The 15413-nt window shown below is 44.6% G+C and overlaps 1 protein-coding gene across 5 annotated transcripts in view; it reads right to left on the reverse strand.

Moving 5' to 3' along the window:
• Positions 1-14374, reverse strand: part of LOC121167257 (UAP56-interacting factor) — a 31028-nt gene extending 16654 nt beyond the window's left edge. For 3 of the 5 annotated variants that reach the window (XM_040996683.1, XM_040996682.1, XM_040996680.1), the window contains exons 1-2: positions 13735-13903; positions 7382-7510 (exon numbers count right to left, since the gene is read on the reverse strand). In XM_040996683.1, coding sequence (XP_040852617.1) covers positions 7382-7510; positions 13735-13837 — 232 coding nt within the window. In that variant the 5' untranslated portion in view covers positions 13838-13903. Of the gene's footprint in view, positions 1-7381; positions 7511-13734; positions 13904-14244 lie in introns of those variants that run through there. The other 2 variants (XM_040996681.1, XM_040996679.1) reach the window with 1 other exon arrangement.
• Positions 14375-15413: the final 1039 nt, after the last annotated feature.

A 15413-nucleotide genomic window follows, 5' to 3' on the forward strand; every position in this document is an offset into this window, starting at 1 on the left:
AGGTCCTGGGTTCCTGTACCCATGTGGGAGACCCAGAGCAAACTCCTAGCTCTGCATCAGCTCAACTGCAACACTGCGACCACCTGAAGAATGAACCAGCAGATGGAAAGTCTTTCTTTCCTTCTCTGTAAAATCTGCTTTGCCAATAAAAATAACTAAATGTTTTTAAATCAGTCAATTATATATATATGCCTATGTGTATATATATATATATTTTCTTTTTTTTAAGGTAAAATGCAGCATGACAGAGAAAAAGGGAGAGAGAGATCTTCTATCCTCTGGCTCATTCCCCAAATGGCTACAAGGGCAGGGGCTGGACCAGGATCAAGAACTCCATCCAGGTCTACCAGGATGGTGGCAGGGACCCGTGCACCTGTGCCATATTTTGTTTTCCTGGCAGGCATATTAGTAGGAAACTGGATGGGAAACAGAGCAGCTAAGACTTGAGCCTGGTGGCTTTATGGGATCCATGTCACAGGTACCATCTTAACCGACCACACCACAGTATAATCCTAAAATATCTCATTTTTAAAAAAGACTTATTCTATTTTTATTTGAAAGGCAAAGTTGCAGAGAGACCTCCCATCCACTGGTTCACTTCCCAAATGTCAGCCAAGCTGGAGATGAACCAATCCTCAATCAGGAGCTTCTTCTGGATTTCCTACATGGGTGCAGGGGTTGAAGCACTTGACCCATTGTCTGCTGTTTCCTGGCCATAAGCATGGAGCTGGATGGGAAGTGGAAGAGCCAAGACACAAACCAGCACCAATATGGGATGCTGGTACTGCAGGCAGAGGATGAGCCTAATATGCCACCATGCCAGCCCCTATTTTTATTTGAAAGGCAAATGTACAGAGAAGGAGAGACAGAGAGTTGTTCAATTCACTGGTTCATGCCACAAATGGCTGAGAAACCAGAACTGAGTTGGTCTGAAGCCATGAGCCAATAATCTGCTCTCGGTCTCCCACACAGGTGCAGGGGACCAAGCACTTGGGGTACCTTCCACTGCTTTCCCAGGTGCACCAAAAGGGAGCTGCATCACAAGTGGATCAGCCAAGACTCAAACCTACATGGGATGTTGTTCCTGCTGGTGGAGGCTTAATTTACCACCCCACAGCATCAGTTTCACAAATAACATCTTAATAATTTCATGAAAACTGCTAAGTTCTGAGAGATAGTATAGTGGCATAGCACACTAATCCTTTCCCAGCAATGTCAATATTCCATGTGGACACTGATTCATGTCTCAGTTACCACACTTCCAATCCAGCTCTCTGCTTACGGCCTAGGAAAGCTACACATCCACATGGGAGATCCAGAGGAAGCTCCTGGCTCCTGGTTTTGAACTAGCTCAGATCTACCCATTGCAGCTATTTGAGAAATGAACCAACAGATGAAAGATCTGTCTCTCCTCTCCGTAAATCTGTCTTTCCAATAAAAAAAACAAAATAAATCTTAAATAAGTAAATACACCAACCTTTGTAAAAAAAAAAAAAAAAGGCTATAGTTCTTGGAAACTGCGTAGGAATAACTACACATTTTGAAAACAATTGCTGTATAGTATTCTGTCACTGAAGGACACTCAAGCTTTTTAGGGTATTGAGTAACTAAATTATATTCAAGGCATGGCGTTAGAAAGACTTCATTTATTTGTCCAACACCTAAATATCATACAAAGCAGCTGCCAAGACCTCTCTGTCTTGTTTCTCTTGATTCCAACCACCATCTTCACTGATATAGAAATCTAGGGGCTTGCACTGTGTCTTAGCAAACTAAGCCTTTGCCTGAGGTACATACATTCTTTATGAATATCACTTCTAGTCCCAGCCACTCCACTTTAAGATTTACCTGTTTTTATTGGAAACGTAGATATACAGAGCAGAGAGACAGAGAGGAAGATCTCCCATCTGCCGATTCACTCTCCAATTTGCTGCAGTGGCCAGAGCTGAGCGATCTGAAGTCAGGAATCAGGAGCTTCCTCTGGGTCTCCTACATGGGTGCAGGATCCCAAGGATTTGGGGCATCGACTGCTTTCTCAGGACACAAGCCAGGAGTTGGAAGGGAACTAGAACAGCTGGGATATGAACCGGTGCACATTTGTGATCCTGGCGCATACAAGGCAGTCTTCAGCCATTAGACTACTGTGCTGGGCCGACCACTCTACCTCTGATCCAGTTTCCTGATAATGGTCTGAGAAAGCAGCAAAAGACGGCCTAAGGCCTTGGGCCCCTGCACCTATTTGAGAAACTTGGCAGAAGCTCCCAGTTCCAGGATTCAGATTGGCTCAGCTCTGCTACTGCAGCCCAGATGGAAAACCCCTGTCTTTCTCTGTCTCTCTCTGTAACTTGTTCAAGTAAGTAAATGTTAAAAAAAAAAAAAAAAGAAAGAAAAAAAAGAAAGAAATACAAACTTCGCTGAGCCAACCAGAAGTTAAGACAACCACACATCTCTTTACACATTCAGTAACAGGAGCAGCTGTTCTATTTTAGCTCCTGTCACATGTAAGCTGAGAATGCACAGGCACAAGCCCAATCTCATGAGATCCTAAGCTACCCCTAAGTATCATTTATCTCAAGGCTTAGATCATAACCTCCATAAAAAAGTTTTCCTCATTCCCGATTTACAGTTCATATTTTACCTTTTTCACTAAATCACCTATGACTTTCTAAGCACAAAATCTATATCTAAAGATCTATAATGCTATCCAAATTTTTCGTTTGGCATTATTTACACTCTACCCTTTCCACTATATTAAATTAACTCCTTGAAATGAAAAGTAGCAATTGTAACATATGCAACCTTGCCAGCTCAGTGTATTTACTCGGTATTTAGTATAACAAATACATTTCTGGACTCCATGTATTCTGAACAGTTATTTAAAAATAATAATATAAAAATAACTAACCAGGGGCCTGGCGCAGTGGCCTAGAGGCTAAAGTCCTTGCCTTAAATGTGCCAGGATCCCATATGGGCGGCGGTTCTAATCCTGGCAGCTCCACTTTCCAGCTGCTCCCTGCTTGTGGCCTGGGAAACCAGTCGAGGATGACCCAAAGCTTTGGGATCCTGCACTCGTGTGGGAGACCCAGAAGCCATTCCGGCTTTGGATCAGCACAGCTCTAGCTACTGCAGTCACTTAGGGAATAAATCATCGTATGGAAGATCTTCCTCTGTCTCTCCTCCTCTCTGCATATCTGACTTTCCAATAAAAATCACTGCAATGGCGCAGTGGTTAAGGTCCTCGCCTTGCACACCCGGGATCCCATATGGGTCCCGGTTCTAATTCCGGGAGCCCTGCTTCCCATCCAGCTCCCTGCCTGTGGCCCAGTTGAGGAAAGCAGTCGAGGATGGCCCAAAGCTTTGAGACCTTGCACCCGCGTGGGAGACCTGGAAGAGGCTCCTGGCTTCAGATTGGCTCAGCTTCAGCCGTTGTGGCCACCTGGGGAGTGAATCATTGGACGGAAGATCTTCCTCTCTGTCTCTCCTCTCTGTATATCCGCCTTTCCAATAAAAATAAAATAAGTCTTAAAAAAAATTTAAAAACAGGAAAACTAACATATAAAATGCTGGACTGAACAAAATTTGTGAGAAATCTATGTACAATTCAATTAATGTCTATATTCATCAATGCTAGATACCTGTCACATTCATTTTGGCTTAGCTATTTAAGAAATTATACGGAAGAATCTCTTTTAATGAGTACATACACTCATAGACTATTTTGAGAATATGCCATTATATTATCTATTGAACAGAATTATGTTCAATCACTAGATATTACTTGTTATAATTTTCAATTTATAGAATAAAAATTAATTTAGAAACTAATTTGTCAGATTTTTTAAAGACTTACTTATTTATTTTTGTTGGAAAATTAGATTTACAAAGAGGAGAGACGGAAAGATCTTCCATCCACTGGTTCACTCCTCAAGTGGCTACAACAGCTGGGGCAGAGCTGATCTGAAGCCAGGAGCTTTTGCCGGGTCTTCCACATGGGTGCAGGGCCTCAAGACTTTGGGACATCCTTGACTGCTTTCCAAAGTTACAAAAAGGGAGCCAAAGGAAAGCGGAGCAGCAGGGACACGAACCTGTGCTAACATAGGATCCTGGTGTATGCAAGGCAAGGATTTAGCCATTAGGCTACTGTCCTGGGGCTGCACAGATATTTTTTTGAAAGGCAGTTACATGGAGAGAAGGAGAGACTTCCATCTGCTGGTTCATTCCCCAAATGGCCACAACAATTGGAGCTGCATGGATCTAAAGCCAGGAGCTGCCTTCAAGTCTCCCACATACATACAGGGGTCCAAGGGTTTTCTCCTGCTGGCTATTCAGGCCCTTACCAGGGAGCTGAGTCACAAATAGAGACAACAGGATTGAACCAGCACCTATATGGAATGTTAGTTCTACTGGAGGAGGCGTACCTGGTTAAACCATGGTGCTAGCCCTATCACATTTTTTATATACATAAAAAGAGGGATTTTTAAAAATTTGAATAAAGGTTTATTTTGATATAATTCCTAGAAAGGCTAATGAGTCATATATATCAATAGTGTTTAGCTACTATCTTTGGAACAAGATGACTGGTAATCTTGTCAGTCACTTACAAAGTAATGAAACTGTAGTTTTAGACTACATTTCAAGCTTTTAATTCTGAGTACAGCCTCTGGAGAGTTTAACAAACAGAAAGGATTAGGGTGATAAAATTAGGAGTTTAGAGGTTTTAGCTTATATACTGCTGAAGCAGGCACCAGATTTGTTTATTTGAAAGATCTACAGAGAGAAGGGGAGAGACAATGAGATCTTCCATCTACTGGTTCACTCCCCAAATGGTGCAATGACCAGGGCAAGGCCAGACCAAAAAAGTCAGGAGCCAGAAGTCTGTTTCAGGTCTCCTTGGTGAGTGCAGGGGCCCAAGCACTTGAGCTATCTTTTGCTGCTTTCCCCAAGCCATAAGCAGGGGAGCTGGATCAGAAGTGGAGCAGTGAGGGCATCAATCTATTTACATATGTGATGCCAGCACTGCAGGCAGCACTTTGCCACAATGCCAGACTTATAGATGATTTTCTATGCAGAATATTAACAGCAACTCCACACACATAAGGTTCTCATATAAAATAAGGAAGTTGCTTCCTATAACTTGGCAAAAGTAATAGATAGGATGTTTTAATTCAAATGAAAACAATTTTCTAGTAAAGAATTATCTCCAACAAGGGAAATACTCGTATATTACAAGGTGATAGTCACCAAACATATATAAACTATCATTAGTAATCCATCAGAACATCTGTTAAAAGAACATCCCGTTGGGAAGTTGCTAGGACCTTGATATGCAAGATTCTTCATAATTTTATACCCTAAATATAACAGACATAATATAACATAAAGGTGCAGAGGCCAGAACAGAAGAAAAGTAAGCAAACTGAAGCAAAATGAATCAATGTTTTTAAGAAATAATGTGGCACTGGAACCAGCACTGTGGCATAGCACTTAAGAACATCATATGTAGCACCAGCATCTCAAATGGGCACTAACATTTTTTGAGTCCCAGCTATTCCACTTCTGATCCAGTTCCCTGCAGATGGCCTGAGAAAAGCAGTGGAAAACATCTCAAGTGCCTGAGCCCTACACCACATAGGAGACCTAGATGAAGCTCTTGGTTTTGGCCTGGCTCAGCCCTGGCCATGACGTCTATTTGTGGGGGTGAAACAGTGGAGGAAAAATCTGTCTCTTACTCTCTATAAATAATTTATTCAACTGAGTCTTTAAAAAGAGAAACAGTCAAGCCCAGCGCGGTGGCCTAGCAGCTAAAGTCCTCGCCTTGCATGCGCAGGGATCCCATATGGGCACCGGTTAGTGTCCCAGCTGCCCCAGTTCCCATCCAGCTCCCTGCTTGTGGCCTGGGAAACCAGTTGAGAACGGCTCAAGGCCTTGCATCCCTGTACCCACGTGGGAGACCCAGAAGGTGTTCCTGGCTCCTGGCTTCAGATTGGCGCAGCTCCAGCCGTTGAGGTCACCTGGGGAGTGAATCATTGAACAGAAGATCTTCTTCTCTGTCTCTCCTCCTTTCTGTATATCTGCCTTTTCAATAAAAATAAATCAACCTTTAAAAAATAAAAAAAAAGTGGCACTGCTTATTATATTTCTAGGATTTAAGCAAAAATTTGAGAGCTAATACAAATTACAAAGAGTACTTATGGGGGCGGTGGCTAGCACTGTGGCAAAGCAGATTAAGCCACTGATTCTAACACTAGCATCTCCTGTGGCTCCCAGGTGCTGCAGTTATAATACAGCTTCCTGCTAATGTGTCTGAAAGCAGCAAAGGCTTGGGCTCCTGCACCCACAGTGGAGATCGGGGAAAAGTTTAGCCCAACTCTGGCCATTGCAGCCATGTGGGGATTGAAGGAGCAGATAGAGGTCTCCCTGTAATTCTCCCACCACTCTCTCCATAGCAAATAAATCTTCAAATGTAACATAAATTTAAAATGTTATCTTAAAAACTAAAAAACAGAGAGTGTCATGGCACAGTGATTAAGGTCACCATCTGTAACGGCGGCTCTATTTCTAATCCAGCTTCCTGCTAACAGTCTGGGAAAAGTGGCAGAGGAAAGCATAAGTTTGGACCCCTGTCACACATCTGGGCAACCTGGAAGTAGTTCCTAGCTCCAGGCTTCAAGTGTGGCACAGCCCTGATCCCTGCAGCCATCTGGGAAGAAACTAACAGATAGAAAATCTCTTTCTCTCCAACTCTTTCAAATACATATATCTTTAAAAATAAAATAGAAGGAGCAAAGAAAGGAGAGGAGGGCAACGTGTGTTGGGGAAAGGATGGTAAATGGCAAGGAAGGAGGGAGGGAGGGGGGGCAAATATTATTAGAATTGTATCTGTTAGGGACTGGCACAGTGGCATGGTAGGTTAGGCCTCAATTGTGATGCCTGTACCCTATACTGGCTGCTCCACTTCTGATCCAGCTCCTTGCTAATGCCTGGAAAAGCAGTGAAGCACAGCCCAGGTCTTTGGGCACACCTGGAAGACCTGGAGAAGGTTCCTAGGTTCAGATCAGCTCAGCTCCTATCACTGCAGCCATTTGGGGAATGAGCCAGTAGATGGATAATCTCTCTCCCTCTCTGTAACTCTGCCTTTTAGCCTTCCAAATAATGATAGGGGGAAAAAAAAAAAAAAAGAAAGGTTGCCTTTTCTATGAGGTAGCCTGGACATCATTCATTCTTTAAAGAATTATCTCTGCAAACTATATTAAATATGTGAAAAACAAAAATTTTAAAAATTAAGAGTTCTAATGCATTCAAATTTTAGCATAAGCTAAAGATAGTATATTATGAACCCACAAATAACAGTTTTTCACTATAGCTTATGTACAAAACTCACCAGAAGCCTGTTGGATCCCCCACCGTGCTTTCATTCTGAATTGTCGAGCACCACTCTGCTGGAGTCTTCTATTTAGTCTTGGAAAATTCTGCTTCTTTCCTTCCTTTCGATTCAATTTGATGATATCATCTATAATGGATGAAATGTCATAGTTTTTTATTTTGATTTAATGATGCAATTACTCAGTCTCATTTTCTAACTAATATATTCCCACAATTCCATTATTAATATTATTTCTTTCCTAATAAACACAGATAAACAAAATAAAGTTAAGGTCATTACTTTTAAAAGATGGTAATATTTCTATAAAAACCAATATAGGTCAAAATATAAACTTAAAGACCAATTCTCTGTCACAGTGAATAAAGTCCTCTGCCTGCAACGCCAGCATCCCACATGGGAGTCGGTTCAAGTCCTGGCTACTCCACTTCCACTCCAGCTCCCTGCTAACGGCCTGCCATATGGGAAGTGAATTTTTTTCTCCGTCTCTCCCTTTCTCTGTAATTCTTCCAAATAAATAAAATTTACTTAAAAGACCAATTTTCTGAATTCACCTCAATTCCACTAGCATTTCCTAAACAAATAAGGACAACTAATCCACAAAAACATTTCAAAAACTGGAAAGTTGCAATTAAAAGATAAGTTTATTTTTGAGCAAAAAAGCCTAAATTCCACATAATTTTCTGGAATATGCATTTTCCATGAAATTTGTGACATATCCTCATAGTGTCTAGGTAGGTGATAAACAGAACAAAATGAAGTATGACTCAAGCTCTCAACAAATCTGAAATAACTTATGAAGCAGATAAACAAATAGCAAACACCAAATTAAGCCAAATTAAGCCAATGCCATAATAAAGGTACACTGGTTTACTCCCAGATGGCCTTGCCAATCAGGGCTGGGCCAGGATGAAGCCAGGACCCAGGAACTCACATGTGAGGAGTGCTAAATATCTGCTTCCCCTAAGGTTCACACTCTAGATTCTCCACCAATCCGCTGTAACCTCACAACCCTGTTTACCACCATTAACCTCAGGGCACTGTACCTGACAGCCCTGACCACCAGTCCCTTGTAGCCCGTATCCCTGGTACCCGCCCACAGCCCTAACCAACAATCCCTACTCTTCTATTCCCAATAACTGCTGCCAGAGAGAGTACCTAAATACTCTCTCTTTTCTCCTCTCTCTCTGCCTTCACCTCTTTCCCACTGCCACCTTGCCCGCTGGAATAAAGATCTCCTATGTGACTCACTTCATCTGTGTTTGGGTTTGTGGCTCAAATTCCTAACAATGTAGGTCTCACACATGGGTGGCCCGAACCCAAACGCTACAGCCATTTTTTGAAGCTGCCTTCCCAGAAACAGTGGTAGAGAGCTGGGTTGCAAATGAAATAGCAGGGACTCGAACTGGTAGTCCAATATGGGAACCAACTTTTTAGGACATACTTTAACCTGCTGTACCACAGCCCCCGACCAACAACACTTAAAACACCTTAAACCTGTATAATTTTGATGACAGGTAAATAAACCAAGAAACTGCACAACTGACTCAAAACTTTACAAAATGAAATAGCCTCAATTATCTTTTCCAAATTACTCTAACCACAGAAATAATCTATACCAATTTCATTATGCTTTATCTTTTCTGAGGTCAGAGAAGGAAATACAATAGATCATATGGATCCTCTATAATACATTTTTTTAAATTATTTTTTATTGCAAAGTCAGATATACAGAGAGGAGGAGAAAGAGAGGAAGATCTTCCATCTGATGATTCACTCCCCAAGTGACCTCAACGGCTGGAGCTGCACCAATCCAAAGCCAGGAGCCAGGAACACCTTCTGGGTCTCCCACACGGGTACAGGGTCCCAAGGCTTTGAGCCGTCCTCAACTGGTTTCCCAGGCCACAAGCAGGAGCTAGGACATGAACCAGTGCCCACTTGGGATCCCAACACATTCAAGGTGAGGACTTCAGCCACTAGGCTTTGGCACCAGGCCCTGTAATATGCTTTAGGAGGCTGGCATTATTCCTTGGCAAGTTATGCCACGATACATCCTATTAGAGTCCTGCTCTGAGTCCCAGTTGCTCCACTTCCAACCTAGCTCCTTACTAACACACTAACTCAAATACTTGGGCTCTCTGTCACCTACAGGGGAGACTTGGCCAGAATTCTAGACTCCTGGCCTGGGGCTACCACCACTTGGGGAACGATAAAAGATCTGTCTCTCCTCATCAAATATCTTTCAAATAAAACATCTTAAAAAACTTTAATTTGCCAAAGTACTTTGTTGTCTCCTTTAGGTCCAACTGTAAGAGGTCAGTAAAGTTGAAGACACTCAAAACAACAACACCCAAAACAAAACAAACAAAAAACTAGAAAAGATGGGCCGGCACTGTGGCACAATGTATTAAGCTGTCACCTGAAGAACCAGAAACCTGTATGAGCAACAGCTGCTCTATTTCTCATCTAGCCCCCATAAAGGCACCTAAAAAAGAAGCAGAGGATGGCCCAAGTTCTTGGGCTCCTACACCCATGTAGGAAATCCAGAAGGAGCTTCTGGTTCTTGACTTCATCCTGGCCCAGTCCCAGCTATTGTAGCCATTTAGGAAGTGAACCATCAGACGGATGACCTATCTGTCTCTCCTCCTTTTTCTCTCTGCTTTTCAAATAACTAATAAAACTTAAGAAGAAAAAAAAAAAAGATCCAAGGGGTTGGCATAAAGGTTTAATAGGCTAATCCACTGTCTTGCAGCTCTGGTATCCCATATGGGCACTGAATCAAGTCCTTGATCTATCTCCCTGCTTATGGCTTACCTAAAAAGTAACAGATGATGACCCAAGTCCTTGGGACCCTACCCCCATGTGGAAGACTCGCAAGAAGCTCCTGGTCCGAGTTTAGCACTGGCTCAGCTCTGCCCATGGTGGCTACTTGGGAAGTGAACCTGCAGATGGAAGATCTCTTGTCTATCCGTTCTGCAAATTTGCATTTCAAATAATAGATCTTTCAAAAACAAAAAAAACGGGGGGTTTAAGAGTACCATGTTAAATTCTAAATGAACAGAAAGGAAATGGGGAGACACCAATTACAAAACCTTTTTTTTGAAAAACAAAAAAGGTTTGTTTATGGGAAAGGCAAATTTACAGGGAGAAGGAAAGACAGAAAGATCTTCACTATCCAAATGGCCACAACAACCAGAGCTGAGCCAATTGGATGCCAGGGGCCAGGAGCTTCTTCCTGGTCTCCCATGCAGATGCAGGGTCCCAAGGCTTTGGGTCGTCCTCTGCTGCTTTCCCAGGCCACAAACAGGGAGCTGGGTGGGAAGTGGAGCTGCTGGGAGAGGAACCAGCACCCAAATGGGAAACTGGCACTTAGGGGTGAAGAATTAGCCAATTGAGCCAAAATACCAGCCCTGAAAGAAGACTTTCTGGTATTTAAAAAAAATGTATATTTGAAAGGCAAAGTGAAAAAGAGACTGACAGCTATCTCTGATTTGCTTATTCACTCCCAAAATGCCTCCAACAGCTGGGTTCAGGAACTCCATCTGGACATGTCACACAGATGGCAGGGACCCAAGTACCTGAGCTATTATCTACTTCTTTCCATGATGTGCACCTGTGGAAGCTGGTTTGCAAGTAGGGGTGGGACTTCAGTCTAGGTATTCTTATATGGGATGTGGGGAGGTGGTTTATCATGCTGCGCCACCAGCACGCTTGCTCCTAACTTCACTGTTTTTCAAATACAGACCATAGGATCTAAACATAACTAAAAAAGTAAAGCATACTGTATATGAAACTGTTTTATAAACACTTTTCAAGTCCTCAAATTAAATAATCATGGCAGAGAAGGCTTTCCAATCTAAAAATGTACAGATAGAGTATTAAGAATAAGCTCCCTTGCCATGAACTATACCCCACAGGATATTTTCTCATAGTACAGAGGTACACACCATAACAGAAGCAGTTGAGTACTAACAGACATTATTCTGATTATAAGTCCATTTAATTTTAACAACAATTTTATTTCCAAAATATTTATTTATTTGTTGGAAAGGTAGATGTACAGAGAGGAGAGACAAAGATCTTTCATCCACTGGTTCACTCCCCAAATGGCTGCAACAGCTGGAGCTGAGTCAATCTGAAGCCAGGAACCAGGAGCATCTTCTGGGTCTCCCACATGGGTGCAGGGTTCCAAGGCTTTGGTCCATTCTCTATTGCTTTCCCAGGCAATAGATGGGAGAGTTGAATGAAGTGGAGCAGCTGGGACACGAACCTACATCCACACAGGATCCCAGTGCTTACAGAAGAGGATTAGCAATCGAGGCATTGTGTTGGGCCCTGATAATCCTATCAATCAGATACCATAATATCCATTACGTAACTGAGCCATAAAGAGGCCAGTAAAGCTGATATTCTCTATGTATAATCATTTGAACTAGTAGTGCCACTGTTTTGATTTTTTAAAAGGCAAATCAGATTCTAAAACCCCCACAGCAATATTCACAAAACATAATAATTTTCTATATTAGATGATGAAATCGGCATGACATTGCTGTAAAATGGTTACCAAAAAAAAAAGCAACTGATAGCTGGTCACCATGTCCCTGCGAGGACAGAAAAGAGAACACGCTCTATTTTAGCCTTCCCACAACTCTGCAATTCTAACTCAAACACAACTACCCCTCCACTTCCATCATTTGAACAACCAAATCACGAAACCTAACACATACAAAAATCTCACAAGGCTAAAAAATAGTATACTGGCTATGAAAATATATACATGTTTAATACATCCCTACAGCTGCAGTTTGGGGCTTTAGAGCCAAACCCTGGATTCCTGACTCACCACTTATTCCTATGACTTTACACAAGTTATTCCTTGGTCTTCTGTAAAATGGGAATAACAACAGTCTGTGTAGGAGTAAAGGTAAAATACCGTGCTTGCTATGCAGACTACTGTCCCAAGAGGTTCACCTTCTCACAGAGGCAGCGAAATACCCTGTCCACAATCATGAGGCTATAAGCCCTCTGACTCCCTTCACCACTACCAGAACAAATCTCAAAAAGAGTATTTTGACTATACACTGAGTTCATGTTTCCAAGTGATTGGTTTAGTGCCTGGCAGTTAGCACTCTGAATATTCATAAATACACTCTGTCTTGGCATTGACTCAAAAAGATGCCTTGTTAGAGCTCGGTACTGACTCGCACCGCAGCAAGAAGTAAAGCAAGCCTTGCAGCGAAAAACCACAAATTCTAGCAATATTTTCAGGTATAACTTGTGGCGATCCTAGAAACCAAAAAATCTTTGTCTTTGGACCAAACTGTCTCGATAAAAACAACTTAAGAGAAAGATGTACGGAAAGAAATAAAGACCAAATGGGAGGCTTCCAAGAAGATGACGCTACATTATCTCGCCCTTGGAAAAAGGTGGCAACTCTGAACCCCATAGTAGGTACTTTTCAAGTATTTGAAAATCCTTAGGAGGGGAAAAAAAAAAAAAAACCCGAAAAGCCACCGAAGGAGCTGGTCTAAAAGCCAGCTCAGACACAGGTGGGACCGGGGCCACCCAGCTGTCTCTGCAAGTGACACCCCACCGCTCCTGGGGGGGCCGGCTTTCCCCGACGCCCCCGCGCACTTTCGCCTTCACTTTTCTCGGTGAACTTAACCTGTTCGAGGCCGTGCTCGGTCGCCTAAGGCACGGCCTATTTAACACCTCTGACGCCGTCCGCGTCCCCCACCCGCTCGCTCGCTGTCTTCTGACAGTTGCCAGCGTCGGGCTGCCGAGCGCTCGTGGCCCCGGTCAGCAACGGCCGGCGTGGGGCGAAGGCCTGGGCTGGACACGGCCATGCCCACCCGAGTCCCCTTCCGTTGTCATCAGCATGGGTCGGGATCCTTCTCGGACTCAAGCCCGGCTCTCCAAAACCATTTCTCTCCCTCCAACCCCCGTAAGAAGGGCGTGCGTCGGACCCTTCCCCCTCGCTCGCGACACTGCCCACAGCGAACTCGCTCTCGAGGCCACGCCACACGGACTTCTTCCTCACAAAGAACCGCTGGGAAGCCGCAGGCGGTAGCGCCCCCCGGGGTCGGGGGGAGACGTACCCCGCCGACCGACCCTCCACCCCCGCGGCGCCTCCCCTTCCTCCCCGCTCCCCTCAGCCCCACCTCGGACCACGGCCCTCGCCGAGGGGCCGCCCGCTGCCCCGGACACCCCCCGCGCGCGCGGTTTCGCCCACCCGGAAGAAAACTCGCTCGGCAACTGCGGCCAACCGCCCCTTCCTCCCCTCGCAAACCGCACCTCTTGATTCCACCGACGCCCTCCCCCCACTCCCAACTCGGTCCAACTCGGCCCCTCACCCAAAGACATATCAATTTTGTCGAGGTTCTCATTGCTGCGGACTTTGGGCGGCGGCGTTGGGGTCGCCATGCCTCCCACTAACCGAGTACCAAACCGGTTCATGGCCGGAGACAGCGCTGGAACCGTCGGCGGGGAAGGCCGGAGCCGGAGGCCTGCCACCTCCCACTCAGGCACGCAGACTAGCTGCACTGAGGGAGCGCGCACGCGCGCCCGCCGCGTCCTCGCCCTCCGCCCGCGGCGGCGAGCGCGAGCCGGGGCTACCGAGACGCGCGGCTGGCAAGAGCGGCGCCGCGGCGGACTGGCTCCTAGCGGCCCTCGCCGGACGGGTCCGAGCATTGCAGCCGCCGCCGTGCGCGGGCGAGGGTCGCTGCTCCAGCGCCTCAGACGCTCCCGGACGCAGGATGCCAGACCCCGAGCACCTCAGAATCGTGCGGTAAAGGAGGGCTTTCGTGGCCTTTCTAGTCCCTTCTGCTGCAGAAAGGCTGCCTCATGCCTGAGTCCCCACGAACCTTGCCCGCCCCGCTGCAATGCAGCTTCGGAAGGCTGGAGAGACCCCTTGGATCTTAGGGCGCAGCTCTGCGTACCCACTTGCCTGTCCCCGGCACGCTCCTGTACCTGCGGCATGCCGAGTTGCCGCGTCTGGGCGCAAAGGCTCCAGTGACAGTTCTTGCGTCACCTTAATAAAAGTAGGTGCGAACCTTTCCCGCATCTGCCCCTTTTCTCAGTCTGCACTCCAAAACATTGGACGTGATACTAAACGCCTCATGAGACCTCACCGACCCCTGGGAGGGGTAAGTACCTCTGCTTCTTTAGCTGCATTTTTCTTTAATTCGTATGTGTTGGGTCTTGATAAGATTGCTTTTCTTTCTGAGCATCCCTACAGGAAAACTTAATGGTTGATGAATTCCTACGTTAACTTTTTTCTTTTTCTATTCGAAAAATCGGACGTTACCCCGTTTATTCTCCGAGCTTCATTGTGGAAGCATTTTAAGGTTGTGTGATCCACCTGACAGCTTAAAACGGAAACATCTGCATCTCAGGAAAAAAGCAAGGGTGGCTCCTCTGTCCCTGTGGAAATCTCGGCTACCATTCTCTGGTTTTGGCATAGAAACAGGCCAGATGTGCAGTGCCCTAACGTGTCTCAAACATCACAGGAGCCTACTGCTTAATTTAGTCACGTCACAAAGTCATGCAGGTTTCAACGTCCAACCCCATGACACGTTTTACTATTTTTCACCTGGGGATCCCGTGTCTGGAAATCTTTTTTATTGTGTACGTTGTGATTATTAACAGCTTATCTTCCAATTTTTATTAGCCAAAAATATCTGTCGCAGTTCCCCTTTTCATATTTGAATTCAAAACAAAGATTACGAAGACAATTTTGGGGGACAGGTCACCTTTGGCAATCAAAGTAAATGCAAATGTCTTTTCCTAATTGCAGCATGGATAGAACCAAAACCCATCACATAGTTAAATTTCCAGTTGAGCTTTTTTTGGTGTGTGTGTTTCTGGGTAGTCTTTTGTTATGTTTTGTTTTATCTTTTTTATTTTTTTAAGATTTATTTTTTATTGCAAAGTCAAATATACAGAGAGGAAGAGAGACAGAGGAAGATTTTCCATCCAATGATTCACTCCCTAAGTGACCGCAATGGCCAGAGCTGAGCCAATCCAAAGCCAG

The sequence above is a fragment of the Ochotona curzoniae genome, unplaced genomic scaffold (genome assembly GCF_017591425.1).
Source record: "Ochotona curzoniae isolate NIBS_2020 unplaced genomic scaffold, NIBS_Ocur_1.0 patch356, whole genome shotgun sequence".
Lineage (NCBI taxonomy): Eukaryota > Metazoa > Chordata > Mammalia > Lagomorpha > Ochotonidae > Ochotona > Ochotona curzoniae.